Source organism: Filicampus tigris, chromosome 6 (assembly GCF_054856515.1).
Source record: "Filicampus tigris isolate MCC_2025a chromosome 6, RoL_Ftig_1.0, whole genome shotgun sequence".
Taxonomy (NCBI): domain Eukaryota; kingdom Metazoa; phylum Chordata; class Actinopteri; order Syngnathiformes; family Syngnathidae; genus Filicampus; species Filicampus tigris.
The window spans coordinates 4,305,385-4,320,984 of NC_141222.1; the positions used below are offsets into that span (position 1 = coordinate 4,305,385).

Consider the following 15,600-nt stretch of genomic DNA (forward strand, 5'->3'; position numbering starts at 1 on the left):
AAAAAAGCCTGGACATATCAGCTTTGTACGTTCCCTGCCCTTGAGTCCTCGCAAGAGAGTGCAAGGTAAGGCAACATTAACAATTATTAAATAACATCAAGACTAGGTATTGCGTACCTGTCATTGTCAGTACTGAAATACGTTTTAAGTTGAGTACTTGATTCATCTGTAAAATCACAAGAAAAACTAAACGGTCACTGCTTAATTATTATCCAAGCTCCTTTTTTAAAAGCAATATGTTGCAACTTGCCAGGATTTAAAAGTGAGGTTTGAGCTGTTCATAGGAATCGTTACAAAATCTGAATATGTTCTTTCAAAAAAAAATAAGGTGAAGGGATTTGTTCAATTTCAAAGTAAACATTTGTAGCAAACAAATACTATGTGGTCATGGCAACCAGCAGTATATGTGACTCACTGAGTGCCACTCCTTAGCTTGAAAGAGCGAGTGAGACGTGTTATGAGTCGGACTGATGATTCCATGGAATACACACCTTTCCTTTTGGGAGTTATTCAGGATGAACTCACAGACACACACTATTTACTCATACTTAGTCAATATTCACTCAGTGTATACTGCATATGTGGCAACACGTGTGATAGCATAGTACAGCAGAAACTTTGAGGTTGAACTCTGGTCAAACTCTGATTTGCTTGAATGTTTTCCGTAACATTTCAACATTCCCAATTGTCAAGTATAAAAAGAACTACCGTTGATGAAGAAGAAAAAGTCTTTCTCTCTCTCTCTCTCTCTCTCTCTCTATATATATATATATATATATATATATATATATATATACAAGCGTGAAAAAAATATCTATTATTTTTATATATATATATTTATATATATTTTTGGGGAGATAAGTGTTTTTCACATGACAGAGTTTTTATATATATATATATATATATATATATATATATATATATATATATATATAAAGTGCAGTCTAACTTTATGCATTGGTGGAGTCCACTTTATTTTAATATTTTCGTACACGGGCACAGTTAGAAATGGGCATTTGCGCCCAGCCGACAATCGAAGCAGTTCCTCTCATTCCCTTTAAATGCAGCGCAGGTGAGGCACAGAGTCTACATGGGGGATGCATAATAGACTATCTGGCTGCAGTCCATGGATGAAATCAGGGCAAGCAAAGTAAATTTATAAGGAACTGCAAGAAGATGATGTAAAGTTGGATGCTGTAAAGTGAAGACTTGGAGACCACCTTCCACCCACAATCAAACGTTGAGCGTATATATATTATATAATTTACATATCCATCCATTATCTATACCGCTTGTCCTCACAAGGGTCGCGGGCATGCTGGAGCCTATCCCAACTGTCTTCGGGCAGTAGGCGAGGGACACCCCGAATTGGTTGCCAGCCAATCGCAGGGCACACACAGACAAACAAACATCCGCACTCACAATTACACCTAGGGGCAATTTAGAGTGTCCAATCAACTTACCATGCATGTTTTTGGAATGTGGGAGGAAACCGGAGTTCCCGGAGAACACCTACGCAGGCACGGGGAGAACATGCGAACTCCACACAGGGAAGCCGGGGCCGGGATCGAACCCACGACCTCTGAACTGTGAGGCGGACGTTATAACCAGTCGATCACCGTGCCGCCATATTATATATATATATTTTATATTATATATGTTTATATTTCTTTGTCATTCAAAAAGATTTTTAAATTGAGCTGGCATTATTGTAAGAAACTGTTTTTTTCAAACATATTTTATGGGCCAATTGAATGATGCTGACGGGATACATCTATTTACCATGAAAACAATAGGTTGTTATCATCATTATTGCATTCGTCCCCTCAAAAACATACACGGCAATAACCTTACAATTCCGATTTATGACTGAATTAAACACAAAATAAGTAATAAGAACAAATCCGATGTGTTTTCATGTTCTGTTCATTACATTAGGGACATGGTATGTTTTGATTGAATATGCGCATGTGTGAAACTGTGCGTTTTCAAAAGATACAACCAGTGTAACTGATCTCTCTCTGTTGTGTCCATATCTTCAGTTGTGCCAAAATATTGCGAGCGCTCCTTCTAACATGATGCCTATTGCTGAAGGCATGTCCCATATCCTACCCAATCACGTTCTGAGAGTGGGTCAAACTATACGTCTGGACCCGGTAGAGGAGACAGTGACCGCATGCTCACGGCCAAGCGAGCCGAGCGGCCACCTTGGTGATGTCGATCTGGACATTTCCCTGGATAATCTCAACCATCTCATGCTTGAACTGGATCCAACCTTTGAACCGTATCAGACCAACAAAAACCACCCATGCATCAGTCCAGCTGCAGGTAAAAGTATGACGGCACGCAATTAAATCTCAATCGATGTTAGCGGCTGAGCAATAAAGCAATAAGTAATACAATACATAGGTAATGGTTAAATGTCACAAAATGGTATTGAAAATATAACGCTGAGTTCATGAAAAGGCAGGTTCAGTCAAATGGAGCGAGGTCAAATGTTTTGCTAACCACATTTTTTTTTTTAAATGCCCCCAGCCTTCAGGTGTTTTAATTCTTTTTTTTATTTTATTTTTTATGGCAGGCTGATTGCACCAATTTAGGTATTCTGGGACTGCTTCCCAGACTATTATTATGAGACACACCCTAAACCTCTCAGGCTACTCACACAAAGAAAATTTACCAGCAGTGGTGTAGAGTTGTCTTCGCTTTGTGCAGAAATAGATCCTTTCGTCTATTCTTATTTTAGCTATACTCTCTGTACTGTAAGGTTGTATGTGCATTTCTATGTTCATCCTGGAAGCAAACATTATGAAGCAAAGAAATGTACAATTACCAGAGATGTTACAGGAGTGAAGCCCCATGTGCTAAACACAGGATTTCCTGTGTACTCAAAGCACCCAGCCACCCTCACAGGTTTTGCGACTTCTTCATTCACATTAGTCATTGCTATGCTGCACAAGTTATTGGTGTGGCCGCTACATTTATTTTATTGGGAGACTGTACTGAATCCATAGTTGCCATCAACACAAGAGCGGTAGACATAACCTGAAGTGAACAAGAACAAGTTGGAACCTCTCTCAGCACGGCACACATGAAAACATCCAGCTTGGAAGGATTACCCCGTGCTGTGCAGGCAGTTACCTGCATGAGAATTTTCAGCAGCAGTTTGTGCGTGTACACTTGCCAAGCCCTTTTCGGCAGTAGAAAACCAAAACAGGAAGCATGAGCATGAAGACAAATGAAAGAGTTTGACATCCAGTTTTTCCTGCATGAACCCTCTAACAGCAAATATTTTCCTGTTCTCTCTCAGAAGGATGCTGCTCCCCGCCCACCGTGTCCCCCAGTATTCCCATCCCCAGACCCGCCAGTGTCAGTTTCAGTCCCCCGGGCACGCTGGTCTTTTCTGACTCCCCCTCCTTTTCCCGGCCGCCGCTGCCGTGTGGGAGCGCACCCAAAAGAAATCCCTCAATGAGGCATGACATATCCTGTTCCCAAGGGCCCTTTCGCTTGTCCTACCCAAATAGGAACAGTGCAGCCTCACTACTCTCTACATCAACATGTTCAGATACCAGCTACATCCTTGGCAGGTACAACTTATTCACTTCCTTAGTAAACAATCAATAAAATGAAACATGAACAACCACTTGCACAATCTAATGATGCAAGAACTAAATATGCATTTGCAAAGATAGAAATGCTCACTTATAGTACATTTTCCTCATGTTATGAAAGTGAAATTAATAATAAAACAATAATATGAGGAACAGATCAGTATGATGCAGTGCACTTGTAAACTAGTGTACCGTACAGCCATTATGTTCCACAAACATTAATATTGAGACCACATTTGTTTGATTATATGACGTATAATGTACAGTGCCAGTTACTGTAAAATGTTTTGAGTCAGACACTCATTCATTTCATTATCTTTAATGCTTATATCCTGTTCAGGCTCACTGGGAATTAAATTTGGTGTGCTGTGTATATGTGCAAACAGGCCACTACAATCTAGTTTGCAGAAAACTTTCTTCTGATGTTGAAAATGTTCATGGGTCATAAAAAAATCATTTAGAAAATAAATATAGCTATTCTATTAAAAGAACAACAACAAAAAAAAAAAAAAAATATATATATATATATATATATATATATATATATATATATATATATATGTATACAAATATACTTTGTGGGTTTGATTTTTTTTTTTGTATACATCACAATGGGTCTATTTCACCCGAAACATAGCAGGAGGGTCAAATTGCTCTTTTTTTTCTTGAATTAGGACCAACATTTTCCTAAAGGGCTAAAGTGCTACTCTCTGGTCATGCTGATAGCACCACAGATGTCATGGTGTGTGACTATTGCACTGTAAAAGAAGAAGAAAAAAAAACTACGATAACATTTTGGGCAAGGATGTACAATTCATCTAAATATTAAAAAATCTTTTGCGGTGAAAATGAGCTTTCCTGCATTTCACAACAAAGACATGAGTTTACAGAATTGTCCCTTGTATAGTCCCACCAATTTAAAGATATAAGGAAAAACAACTCAGCAAATAATTTTGGAGCAAACAACTTGCTTGCATTGTTGTGCTAACTACGGTAACATTGTTGCCATAAATGCCAGTCATTTATATTTGACAGATGTTACAACTTAAACGACTGTTTTAGTACCAAAAAATACAAATTGTGTTTTTTATATTGTGTGTACTGATCCTGTCGTCTTCACAGCACCCAGTCTTTGGCCAGCGAAGATGCAGACGGTCTGGGGTCAATCCTCTCTCTCAGTGACGGGTGCCGGACGAGGCAATATGTGAGCCAAGATGGCTCAGATAAGCGAGGACACGAGATGCCAACCAACTGCTCACTAAGCAGTCCCGAGGAGGCGCTCTCTGGTTCTTTTACTGATATTCCTATGTTGCTGATCAACGGCATACCACATCGGGACAGTAAGAAATCTCCTTCTTCAGACGACGAAGTATCTCACAAGCCATTTACTCGTCACAGTGAGTCTCAAGCGTTGTTGTTGTGTCTATTCTTTGCAACTTTTTCTTGACTCCACTTGAACAATTCTCTGCCTATTCCAGGTTCCGAAGTCCATTTAAATGGGAGTCCGTCATCAATGAAATTTGTTATGGACTCTTCAAAATTTTGGTTCCGTCCACATATAAGCAGAGCAGAAGGTGAGAGTCTTAAACCGGGGATGGGGCACATTTCACAGCTTAAGATCACTATTTTACAATGCAAAAAATGCAGCGCATCATGCAATAACAACACGACATGTTTGATCCACCACAGCTGAGGCCTTTGTGAAAGACAAGGAACCAGGAACATTTGTGGTGAGAGACAGTACTACATACAAAGGGAGTTTTGGTCTTGCCATGAAGGTTGACCAAATAGTAACCGGTTCTGCAACTGCAGATATAGGTAGGTTTGATTTGTGGCCTTGTGGTTATTTTCATATTGGGTTTCTAAATGTTACAGCTGCATTGTGGTTACCAATGATAATGATGTCAAGTTTTTAAAAGGGCTTAGTGACTCACTTAACAAATATATATATTTTTTAATATTTTTAAATTTGAAATATTTTATATGTTATATATATATATATGTATTTTTTTTTTAAATATTTGTGTCAATGTCAAAAGGCAGGCTAATCACTCAAGCAGACATTTGTAGAATATCATAATGAGGATTCTTGTTATAACATTTTGCCAAAATAAATCGAATAAATAAACCTATTCCTGATTTCCTGATGTTTTTTTGTGCGTGTGTGTCTCAAACAGGAGGAGAGGGCAGCTATCAGTTTGTTAAACACTTCCTTATCGAATCAACAGCAAAGGGTGTTCGCCTTAAAGGCTCTTCTCAGGAACCGTACTTTGGTAAGGTCAACAACACTTTGTTGGTTAAATAAGCTTCTTGTTTATATATATATATATATATATATATATATATATATATATATAGGAATACACTTGTGTTTCGCCCAGGTGCCTTTGGCAGAGAGATTTGGTACAAGTCGCCAGCCAATCACAGGGCACGAAAAACAAACATTCCCGCCCACATTCATGCCCGTGGGAAATTTGTAGTCTTCTATAAATCCAAAAAGCATGTGTGGAATGTAGGAGGAAGCCAGAGTACCCCGAGAAAACACAGAGAACACGCAACCTCCAAAATGAACTTTATAAATAAATACATAATATAACTAAATACAGCAGGTACAGAATTTGCCTTGAATATTTCAAAGTTGTTTACGACACAGAGCTATTCAATTTATTTCTATTATTTTGTCTGGTTGGTTTTGTTGGGGCGGCATGGCTCAGTGGTCGTCTGCCAACCCAAAGGTTGTGGGCTTGATCCTCAATCCTTACGACCATGTCTAAGTGTCCTTCAGCAAGACACTGAATCCTATTTGCTCCCAGTGGACGTGGCAGCGCCTAACATGGCAGCAGCCTCTCACTGGTGTACGAATGTATATGGGTGAACGTGAGGCTTTGTAAAGCGCTTTGTGCACCATATAGTCTAGCCCAGGGGTCGGCCTCTTTAACACTCAAAGAGCCATTTCGACCCGGTTTTCACAGAAAGGAAAACACTGGGAGCTGCAAACACTTTTTGACATCTGAAATGAAGATGTTAGCCTATTCGTGGCTGTCAGGCGGAATCCTCATAGTGACGAAATGTCAACTTTACAGGAGGTCCCACAAACGGCAGCATGTTTGAGTTCCCAGGAACCTCTTCATTCAAATTGTATATGACACACTCCCGTCCACATAATACTACCTACAAAATACATTCAATTGGTAATTTAACACTTGAATTGATAAATAGTCTAAAAAACAAAACATCAGTGACTTACTAATTAACAACATCCGAGTACTTCAAAGTCCGCGCTCATGTCAAGCCTCCATCTTACCCCCAGCCTTTGAAAATGTCGCACCGGCAAACACACCTGCCCGATGCAATGCAATACAATACAGTTTGCTTACAACGCCTTCACAAAACACATTCTTACAGGTTTAAAGCCATGAATGATGCGGTAAATAAACCAATGATCCAACTAACCGCGTCTATAAAGTGCATATTAAAATGAAACGGAGACTTACCTTTTTGCAACGAAGCATCTCATCAATCCATATTAAACAGACAAGCCAACATAATCCAGCGAACCTTACTATTTTCACTCGTATTGTCTAAAAAATAAGGAAACCAAAACACTACACGGTAAACAAGGGCGCTTATTACGCCACACGGCTTTCTCATTCCGCATTGTGTCGCAAACACCTCCCGCCGTGAAATCCGGCATTGTTTGAATTTTTATTAGCTATTTTCACTGCTTTAAATTGGCTAGAATTGCATAAAAATTACAGACGAAGCAGCGACGGACCATGAATTTGACCATAGTTGGACTTCCAACGTTTTGTGGCCGACAGCAACAGCGACATTCTATTTTAATATTTCGAGATCACAATAATCTTACAATTCACAACTACAATTAAACAAACACAAATAAAATGCTTTGTTCAGATATTATGCAGTTTTGGTGTCGCTGGGCTTTCAGCGCACGCCAGCTGCCTGCTGACACGTCAAGTGCTGTCAAACGTTTCTGAAGAAGGCGAATGCTGATCACCAAAATTGCACAAAGTCTGAAGAAAGAAGTTAACATTTTTAACTAAATAAGAAGACAGGATACACGTTTTTGAGACAAATGGCATACACTTCAATCGGACACTTATAATTTATTTTCCCAAGCCACGCAGAACCGCAACATGAGGATGGAAGAGCTGCATGCGGCTCTTGAGCCGCGGGTTGCTGACCCCTGGTCTTGGAAATATAATGTTGTCGTCTTTACAGGAAGCCTTTCTGCTCTGGTGTACCAGCATACTATTTCCACGTTTGCTTTACCCTGCAAATTACTACTCTGCTCCCAAGGTAAGGTGTGTGTGAGTGTGTGTGTGCGGGGGTGTGGGGGTGTGTGTGTGTGTGTGCGGGTATGGGGGTGTGTGTGTGTGGGGGGGTGGGTGTGTGTGTGTGTGGATGAATTAAATAAAGAAGACACATTTAGCATTTTTTGGCGGTGGGCGCTAGGGTGTTGTCACTTGTTCTCAAGCAGTCCAGAGTCTGAAGAGCAAAAGCAGGCCCACATAAAGACGAAGTCAAACCATCATTTGTATTCTGATATGAGGAGGCAGCACTACATCACAAAGCTGCCAAATTACACGTGTCAATTAGCGTGTATGTCGTGCAAACACAAAAGCCACATCCACTGCATGTTTCCATAATGTCTCCTTTACTTGACTTGCCCGTTAACAGGACAGGGTGGAGAAGAGAGAACAAAAGACAAATCACTTCTAGAGGAAAAGAAAGGAACAGGTAAGACACTGTGATATTTGACCGAGTTTTCCTTGTGAGTAATGCCAGCTATAGGAATAAAGCTAAGAAAACAACCAAGTGCAATGAAGAAATAAAATAAAAGTTCCCTGTTATTTCCTGCATTCTGTGTAGATGGGAATTAGGTTTTTTTCACATTGTTAAACAGTTCCCAGGTGTCTTAATAACATGCCTTTCTTTTGACAAAGTACACCAGTACAATAAACACAGTCGGCGATCCTGTCTCATAAAAGTCAGTATTTCTTCCCTGCCCCCGTTCCTACAACAATGGCTTTATTTATCGTTATTACGCTTATCAGAAGCTAACTCTATTAGTTACCGGTAATGCTAATCTACGTGTCCGATAAAACTCATTGCCAGAGCTGGGCATTCCGTCCCACGGACAGAATGGTCAAAATGGATGCCCATTTTGGACGGACGGACGGAGGACGAGAAGTCTTTCAAAAAGGACGGACTAAGCAAGGACGGAAGTGGGTTTTCGTCTGTCCCTCTATTCATCCCTGAAGGGGTCAAGTACCAACTGAACGTGTTGTGTTGGGTTCTTTTAAAAAGAAAAACCGCTGCATGTTCTCTTCTACGGAGCCGCCTTCATTAATTGCCTGCACGACACTTTTCATGTGAATCCCAGTAGTCACATTGCACATGCATATTCTGCCCTCTAGTGGTTCAACACATGTTCAACCATGGATAATGCCACAGGATGCTATTTCACTACTGATTGAGAGAAACACGCCCAGCCTATCTTGTGTGTGTAGTCCGGGATAGCAATTTTGTTTTGTTAACCAACTGTTAACATTTAGTATCTTATCCCATTGCATGCAAACTATGTCCTTGTGTGGGACATCTTTAGACCGTAAAAATCCCTACCGGTGTATACATTGAAGCGGCCTGGAAGTGGAGGCTTTTGTTTCATTAAAATAATCTTGCATTATTTTGCAATAATTATTTTATAAAAACAAAAAATTATTATACATAAAACGCTAAAGTTTTGCAATAATTCGCAATAGTATTGCATTATTACTCAATCTTAAATATTCTCCTGATGTCCTCTGGCTTGCTCCAATCGACATCATCACAATCGTCATCATGTCACGGCGGTCTTGTGTTGCGGCTAAATGCTATCTACTCATGATACTCCCAGACGGTGTGGATATGCATAGGAAATGAGTTAACTAATAATCTTTAAATAATGTTTATGAGTGCACGGAGGGTTTTTTTTGGGCAGCGGGTGGTGGATCGACAGAATGTAAGGACGGAAGCGCTTTAAAAGGACGAGGACGGACGGGGCGGAGGATGATCACTTTTCTGAATGAGGACGGAGGGACGAGGACGGAAGGGTACCCAGGTCGCGGACGGAGGATGGACTGGCAAAAAAGGGTAAAGTGCCCAGCTCTGCTCATTGTAGCCCTGGCTCCTTTTGGCTTTGACATAGTTGTCATGGCAACTAACCTACCTTTGCCTCTTGCAATGGAGGGCATAACATTTCTAACATAAGTGCAAGGGTAATGAGGCCAATGTAAAATGAAAAAGAGATAATTCGTTTTTACATTCATCCCCCCCACCCCCAAAAAAAAGAAAATGAATATGACGATGACACAGCACCGATATAGCGACATTCAAAATTAAGCTATATTACATCCATCCATTTTCAACACCGCTTATCCTGTTAGGATCGCCGGGTTCTGGAGCCTATCCCAGCTAGCTCTGGGCAAACGTCAGACAACATCCTGAAAGGGTCACCAGGCAGGCACAGGGACAACTGCTCACAATGACCAATCACGGCTCGGATTCAGAAAACAGGTTAGCCGTGATTGGTCGTTGTGGGCAGTTGTGATGTCATTTTCAGTCAACAGAAGACAAAATGGCTGGCCCCAGAGATGGCTAAAAACGAGTGCATTTTGCTGCTTAACTGATATTCCACAAATGCAAGATTAATCAGAATGCCGTGTTTGAACTAGTGGGCCTGCTAGGAACATATTCTTGAAAAAAATAGGTTTGGGTTGAATTCTGCTTTAAGTACTCCTCCATTTCCGCGACCTTTGTGAGGATAAGCAATTCAGAAAATGAATGGATAGAACAGGAAATCTGTGAACGCCACACTGTTAACAGAAACTGTTATGAATTATAGAAACACGCATTGGCATGCATACACACATGCACACAACAGACTGAAGGTCCCAATATTGCACCTAGTGATAGCAACTAACCTCTCCACTTTTTTTTTTTTACATGATGCAGTTGCTTTGTGCGGTCTTCTATAATGTTTGTTTATTGCAGCCTGCAATTTCGTCTACCTGAATGCTGTCCCCACTGAGATGTTGACAGGACCTTGCGCGGTCGAGAGGGCGGTCTCCTCCACCCTGCAACTGCCGCCAGGCTCCTTTGAACCCGTCATAGCCAACTTGAAAGTGTCTTTGAAAGGCATCACACTGACAGACATCAACAGGAAGTAAGACAACACACATCCTGCCACGTTTGTCACAATGAGACAATGCGTGTGAAGTTATAAGGGAACATTTTTTCTTATAGGCAGTTTTTCAGACGTCATTACCCTTCTCACCTACTTAGCTATGGTGGAAATGATCCAGAAGATCGAAGGTGAGGGTTCGGAATTGCAGTGAATGCGCAGCCACACAAGACAAGCAGCAGGAATTGATTTTCACACTGGTTATAATATAGAGCATGTGATGTTAAATACTAGAGCAGCCAAGGGTACACCTTAGACTGATTGCCAGCCAATTACAGGGCACGTAGGACAACCATTTACGCTCGCTTTCAAACCTATAGACAACGTTGTCTTCAGTTAACCTAACATTCATGGAGAAAAACCCGCACAAGCCCTGGGAGAACATGCAAAACCCCACATAGGATGTCCAAACACTGAAATGCAGAACTTTGAGGCAAATGTGCTGCCCGTATTTGAGACAAATACAGCATAAAATAGTTACTTGTTATACTACTTGAAAAAAAGCTTTGTTTCTTGTGATAACATTTTCTTTCCTGTTACAGGTGGAGAAAAGGTTCAAATTTTGGTGCAAGGTAAAGGCTTTTGTTTAATGTGACAGAATAATAACTCCTTAAAGAGCGAAATCAACCCAATCACATTTTTTTCAAGGATATCTTCCCAGCAGTCCCACTAGTTGAAACACAGCATTCTGATTAATATTGCATTTGTGGAATATGAGTTAAGCAGCAAAATGCACCCCTTTTTAGCCACCTCCGGGGGCAGCCAATTTGTCACTTCTGTCGACTGAAAATGACATCACAACTACTCAGGGCTCAGGTACGAACCAATCATGGCTGACCTGTTTTCTGAAGCTGAGGCGATGGCTACAAACGGGTGGATTAACTCTTATTCCACAAAGGCAATATTTATCAGAATGCCTTGTTTCAACTAGTGGGCTTGCATTGAACATATTCTTGAAAAAAATATGTTTGGGTTGACTTCCCCTTTAAATGGAGGCATTACACCGCAATTCTTTGATTTTATATATAATGTAATGGAGGCATTACACCACAATTCTTTGATTTTATATATAATGTCATTATTTATTGTCTTTGATATGATGTATATATCTGACATTGCAAATAACCATAGTTACTGCTTTTGTTTGCAGGATGTTTGGCTTTGTGGCAAAAGGTGTTGAAGCTGGCATGGAGAACGTCTGCCACGTCTTTGCTGAATATGACCCCCTGCAGCCCTGCAGCGCAGCTGTCAATGTTATTCAGGCTGTTACAGCCAAATCATAGGTACACTAATACTGAAATACCATCAAACATTAGGTACTTTGCACAGACTGTCTCAAATGTTTTATTCAGGTAATACTCTAAATGCTTAGAGTTAAAGCAACATCAATAAATAATATGACCTTTTTTTAAGTTACAGCTTTAAAACCATTTGCATGGCATACTGGCATGTCATTTTCAGAATAGCTTCTGTGTCATTGTCATGGCAAACCTGGATCGCCTGCTTAAGCTGTCTGTAATACTGCTGGAGCAATCAAAACACCTTTTGTGTTTTGTCATTGCTAGTGTGGGCTTGCGTGCATGGTGTAAGGCTTGTACACACATACTAAAATAATCAGACATGTTATGACATCAACACGCCCTGGGATTGTTTAGCACATAAATCCAGTGTCTTGGCTCCTACCATGTCTTTGTTGGTAACAAATCCTCACTGTTAATTTCTGCCATAGTATTTGCCGCAGTGGTTTACGTAACATTTCACATTTTAAAGTGGAAGTCAATCCCAGCATTTTCTCTACAATAATATGTTCTGTGCACCCACACTAGTCTAAACACAGCATTCTGGTTAATACTGCGTTTGTGGAATATGAGTTAAGCAGCAAAATGCACTTGTTTTTATCCATCTCATGTAACAACCAATCAAGGCTCACCTATTTTCTGAAGATGAGCCGTGATTGGTTGTTACCTGAGCCCTGAGCAACTGTGATGCTATTTTCTGTCGACAGCAAGTGACAAAATGGCCGCCCCCCTGTGATGGATAAAAACAGGTGGATTTTGCTGCTTGATTTGTATTCCACAACCACAAAATCAGATTATCAAGTTAACTGTATGGGAAGCCCGCAATAAAACAGTAATGTTGTTAAAATCTTAAGTTTCAACAAAATACTGTCTGTTAATACACGTCTCCATCTTGTATTAGAAGGACATACATTTAAAAAAAAAAAAAAAAGTAAAAGTTTGAATATCTCTCAAACTATACGGGTGCATGAATTAAATTTAGGGGTGTTTGAGCCCTCTCAAAAGTGGGCTTAACGCCAAATTAGACCAATAAAAACTTAGCGTCGTCAGCCTTATGGCAGGCACATTTTGACTTATTTGTGTATGAAGATACAGTGCATACACGACTGTTTGCAGATTAGAGGAACATTTGTTTGTAACAAACAAAATGATGTTTTTAGTGAGCTTTTATTAAGGCAAATGCACAATCTTGATAATGTATAGGCTACAAACAATCTGTGGAATGAAACTAGCACCTTTCTTGTACAGCATGATGTCTCATGATATTAGATAAACAACATATACAATTCAGTGTTGGTCTGCTTAATGATATAGATTGTATAATATTGTGATGAAAGATCAGAAGGTTTAGAAGAATGAAATCGGAATGAATTGTTAATGTCATCTGGAAGCAAAAACATTGCAGAGAGGCACTATAGATCATACTATTTATTGCACTACATTGTAAACATTGTATTCTGCTTATTCTTGTCTGTTTACTTATTGTGATGATAAATAAACATGTTGATCTTGTGTCAATGTGCGCCAATGTGAATATATAATTTTCAGAGGAAGTCAATGTAAACATACTGTATCTAAGCACTTTGTGGTTAAACACAACCATCAGCATATTCATTTTATTTGTAAGCCGAAAACAAAATGTTTAATTTTCTCCCAATTAACAATGTGTGCATCTTAAGGCAAAGTAAAGTCAAGTAGAACTGCATTGACAACAAATTAAAATACAAGAAACAGGAAACTGAATTTACTGGAAATGAAATGCACAGTGGCCGCTAGGCAGTAAAGCATTTACATGTGACCATGACTGCATAATAATACAAAGTAAATATATGTATAGTGTATAAGTAAATGTAAATCAATGCATTAAAAGGTGTAAGAATATCCCCAGTAGGGTAAAATATACCGTTGTACCGTACATAGAGTACTGTATAGCACACCACATCATTAACTATGTACAAATGCCGCCACTGTCTGGTTAAAAAGCGTACTGTGTATGGACCACAAGCTGAATGACTGTACTGGGGCGTGAGTCTGTGTCAGGGTTCATGCTTTGAATAAGAGCAATATCACAACAATGAGTATCTAAATTAGTGCATTAAGATTTATCCGTGCAAACGTTCAGGGACAAACAATTACACGATGTCATGAGGTCCACTTGACTAAAATTGCAACAAAATCTAAAGTTGAAAGGAGTAGGTTCAATTGACTGCCAATTGTAAAGAGCAGGTATTAAACATAATCTTTTAAACAGAGAACGTCAGTGGTGTAATGAGACAACACAATTAAAAGGAGCACTTTGACAAATCTTCAATCATAGTCATTTAACACATACAACAAAACTGAAGAGAAGACAGAGAGGCCTTCTGTTTTTTGTTGGTATTTTTTCAGTGCCTATGTCAATGAGACCAAATGGAAAACAACTTTTCTTTGTGTCAAGAATACATTAGCTTTTATTTGCTCGTATCAGTTTTCGTTTGGGTTAATGCTGTCAGCACCTATTTTTAAAATGATTTTCACATTGAAATTAATTGCTAGTGAATTGGTGTTTTTATTTTGAGATATTTCATGGATTGGCAAAAAAAAAAAAAAAGTCACGGTGCAAACACATGTAACCATAATTTACTGTACAAGTGAATTTTATCATCCAAGTTGGCATTTCGCAACTTCAGCATCAAATCATACTGCGAAAATCAATGTCAGACAGCTGTATAAGGCAAGAACTCCAGAAAGCACTCAATGGTTGAAGATGCAATTCATGGCGTGATAGTTGCACTACTGTGAGATCTTTTCATGATGAGCCGCACCTCGACATCCGGGAGACTGTCTTGTTTAGTCTGGGCACACCCTTCGTCTGCTGTAGCCATGTGTAGGTCGAAGCGCAGGGACACAGACTTCTTACGCAGTTTTGGATTGCCTCTGAAGAACGAGTTCTCCCACTGCTTGATGACCTTGTCAATCTTTTCGGTCCTGCATATATAGTCATTATTGTGATTATATATAATTGCCTATGGTTACCACGAGATAGTGGCAAAGTACAACTTTTGTTCAAATAAAGCACTAAACTCACAAAAATGCACCTTGGCACCAAATTTCCACCAGATGGCGCCAAAGCTGTAAATTTGTTGCCTACAATACAGTACTTTAATTGCTTTGGCCTACAAAAACACTAAACAGGTGAGTTTTAATTTAAATAACAGAGGATAGGTTTTAAAAAAATATTTAAATAGATTAATTCACGAATCATGCATATGCAGGCAAACACTGTATTCCATTTTAAAGGGGAAGTCCTTTTAATTTAAATAACAGCGGATAGGTTTTTAAAAAATAATTTAATAGATTAATTCACGAATCGTGTATATGCAGGGAAACACTGTATTCCATTTTAAAGTGGAAGTCAACGCAAAAATTTTTTTTTCATGAATATGTTCTATGCAGACCCATGTGT

The 15,600-nt window shown here is 39.5% G+C and overlaps 2 protein-coding genes across 10 annotated transcripts in view; one reads left to right on the top strand and one right to left on the bottom strand.

Moving 5' to 3' along the window:
* LOC147145532 (tensin-4-like) lies at positions 1-13,673 on the top strand. Its single transcript, XM_086033445.1, has 13 exons — positions 1-65; positions 2,043-2,328; positions 3,311-3,587; positions 4,734-5,008; positions 5,090-5,185; positions 5,301-5,429; positions 5,789-5,884; positions 7,854-7,931; positions 8,313-8,372; positions 10,668-10,839; positions 10,920-10,988; positions 11,400-11,429; positions 12,008-13,673. Exons 2-13 carry the CDS (start codon positions 2,076-2,078, stop codon positions 12,138-12,140), a joined length of 1,668 nt encoding a protein of 555 aa, XP_085889571.1. The 5' UTR covers positions 1-65; positions 2,043-2,075; the 3' UTR covers positions 12,141-13,673.
* krt222 (keratin 222) overlaps positions 13,307-15,600 on the bottom strand; it is a 27,751-nt gene continuing 25,457 nt past the window's right edge. For all 9 annotated transcript variants that reach the window (XM_086033449.1, XM_086033455.1, XM_086033451.1 and 6 more), the window contains one exon: positions 13,307-15,122. In XM_086033449.1, coding sequence (XP_085889575.1) covers positions 14,909-15,122 — 214 coding nt within the window. In that variant the 3' untranslated portion in view covers positions 13,307-14,908. The remainder of the gene's footprint in view (positions 15,123-15,600) is intronic.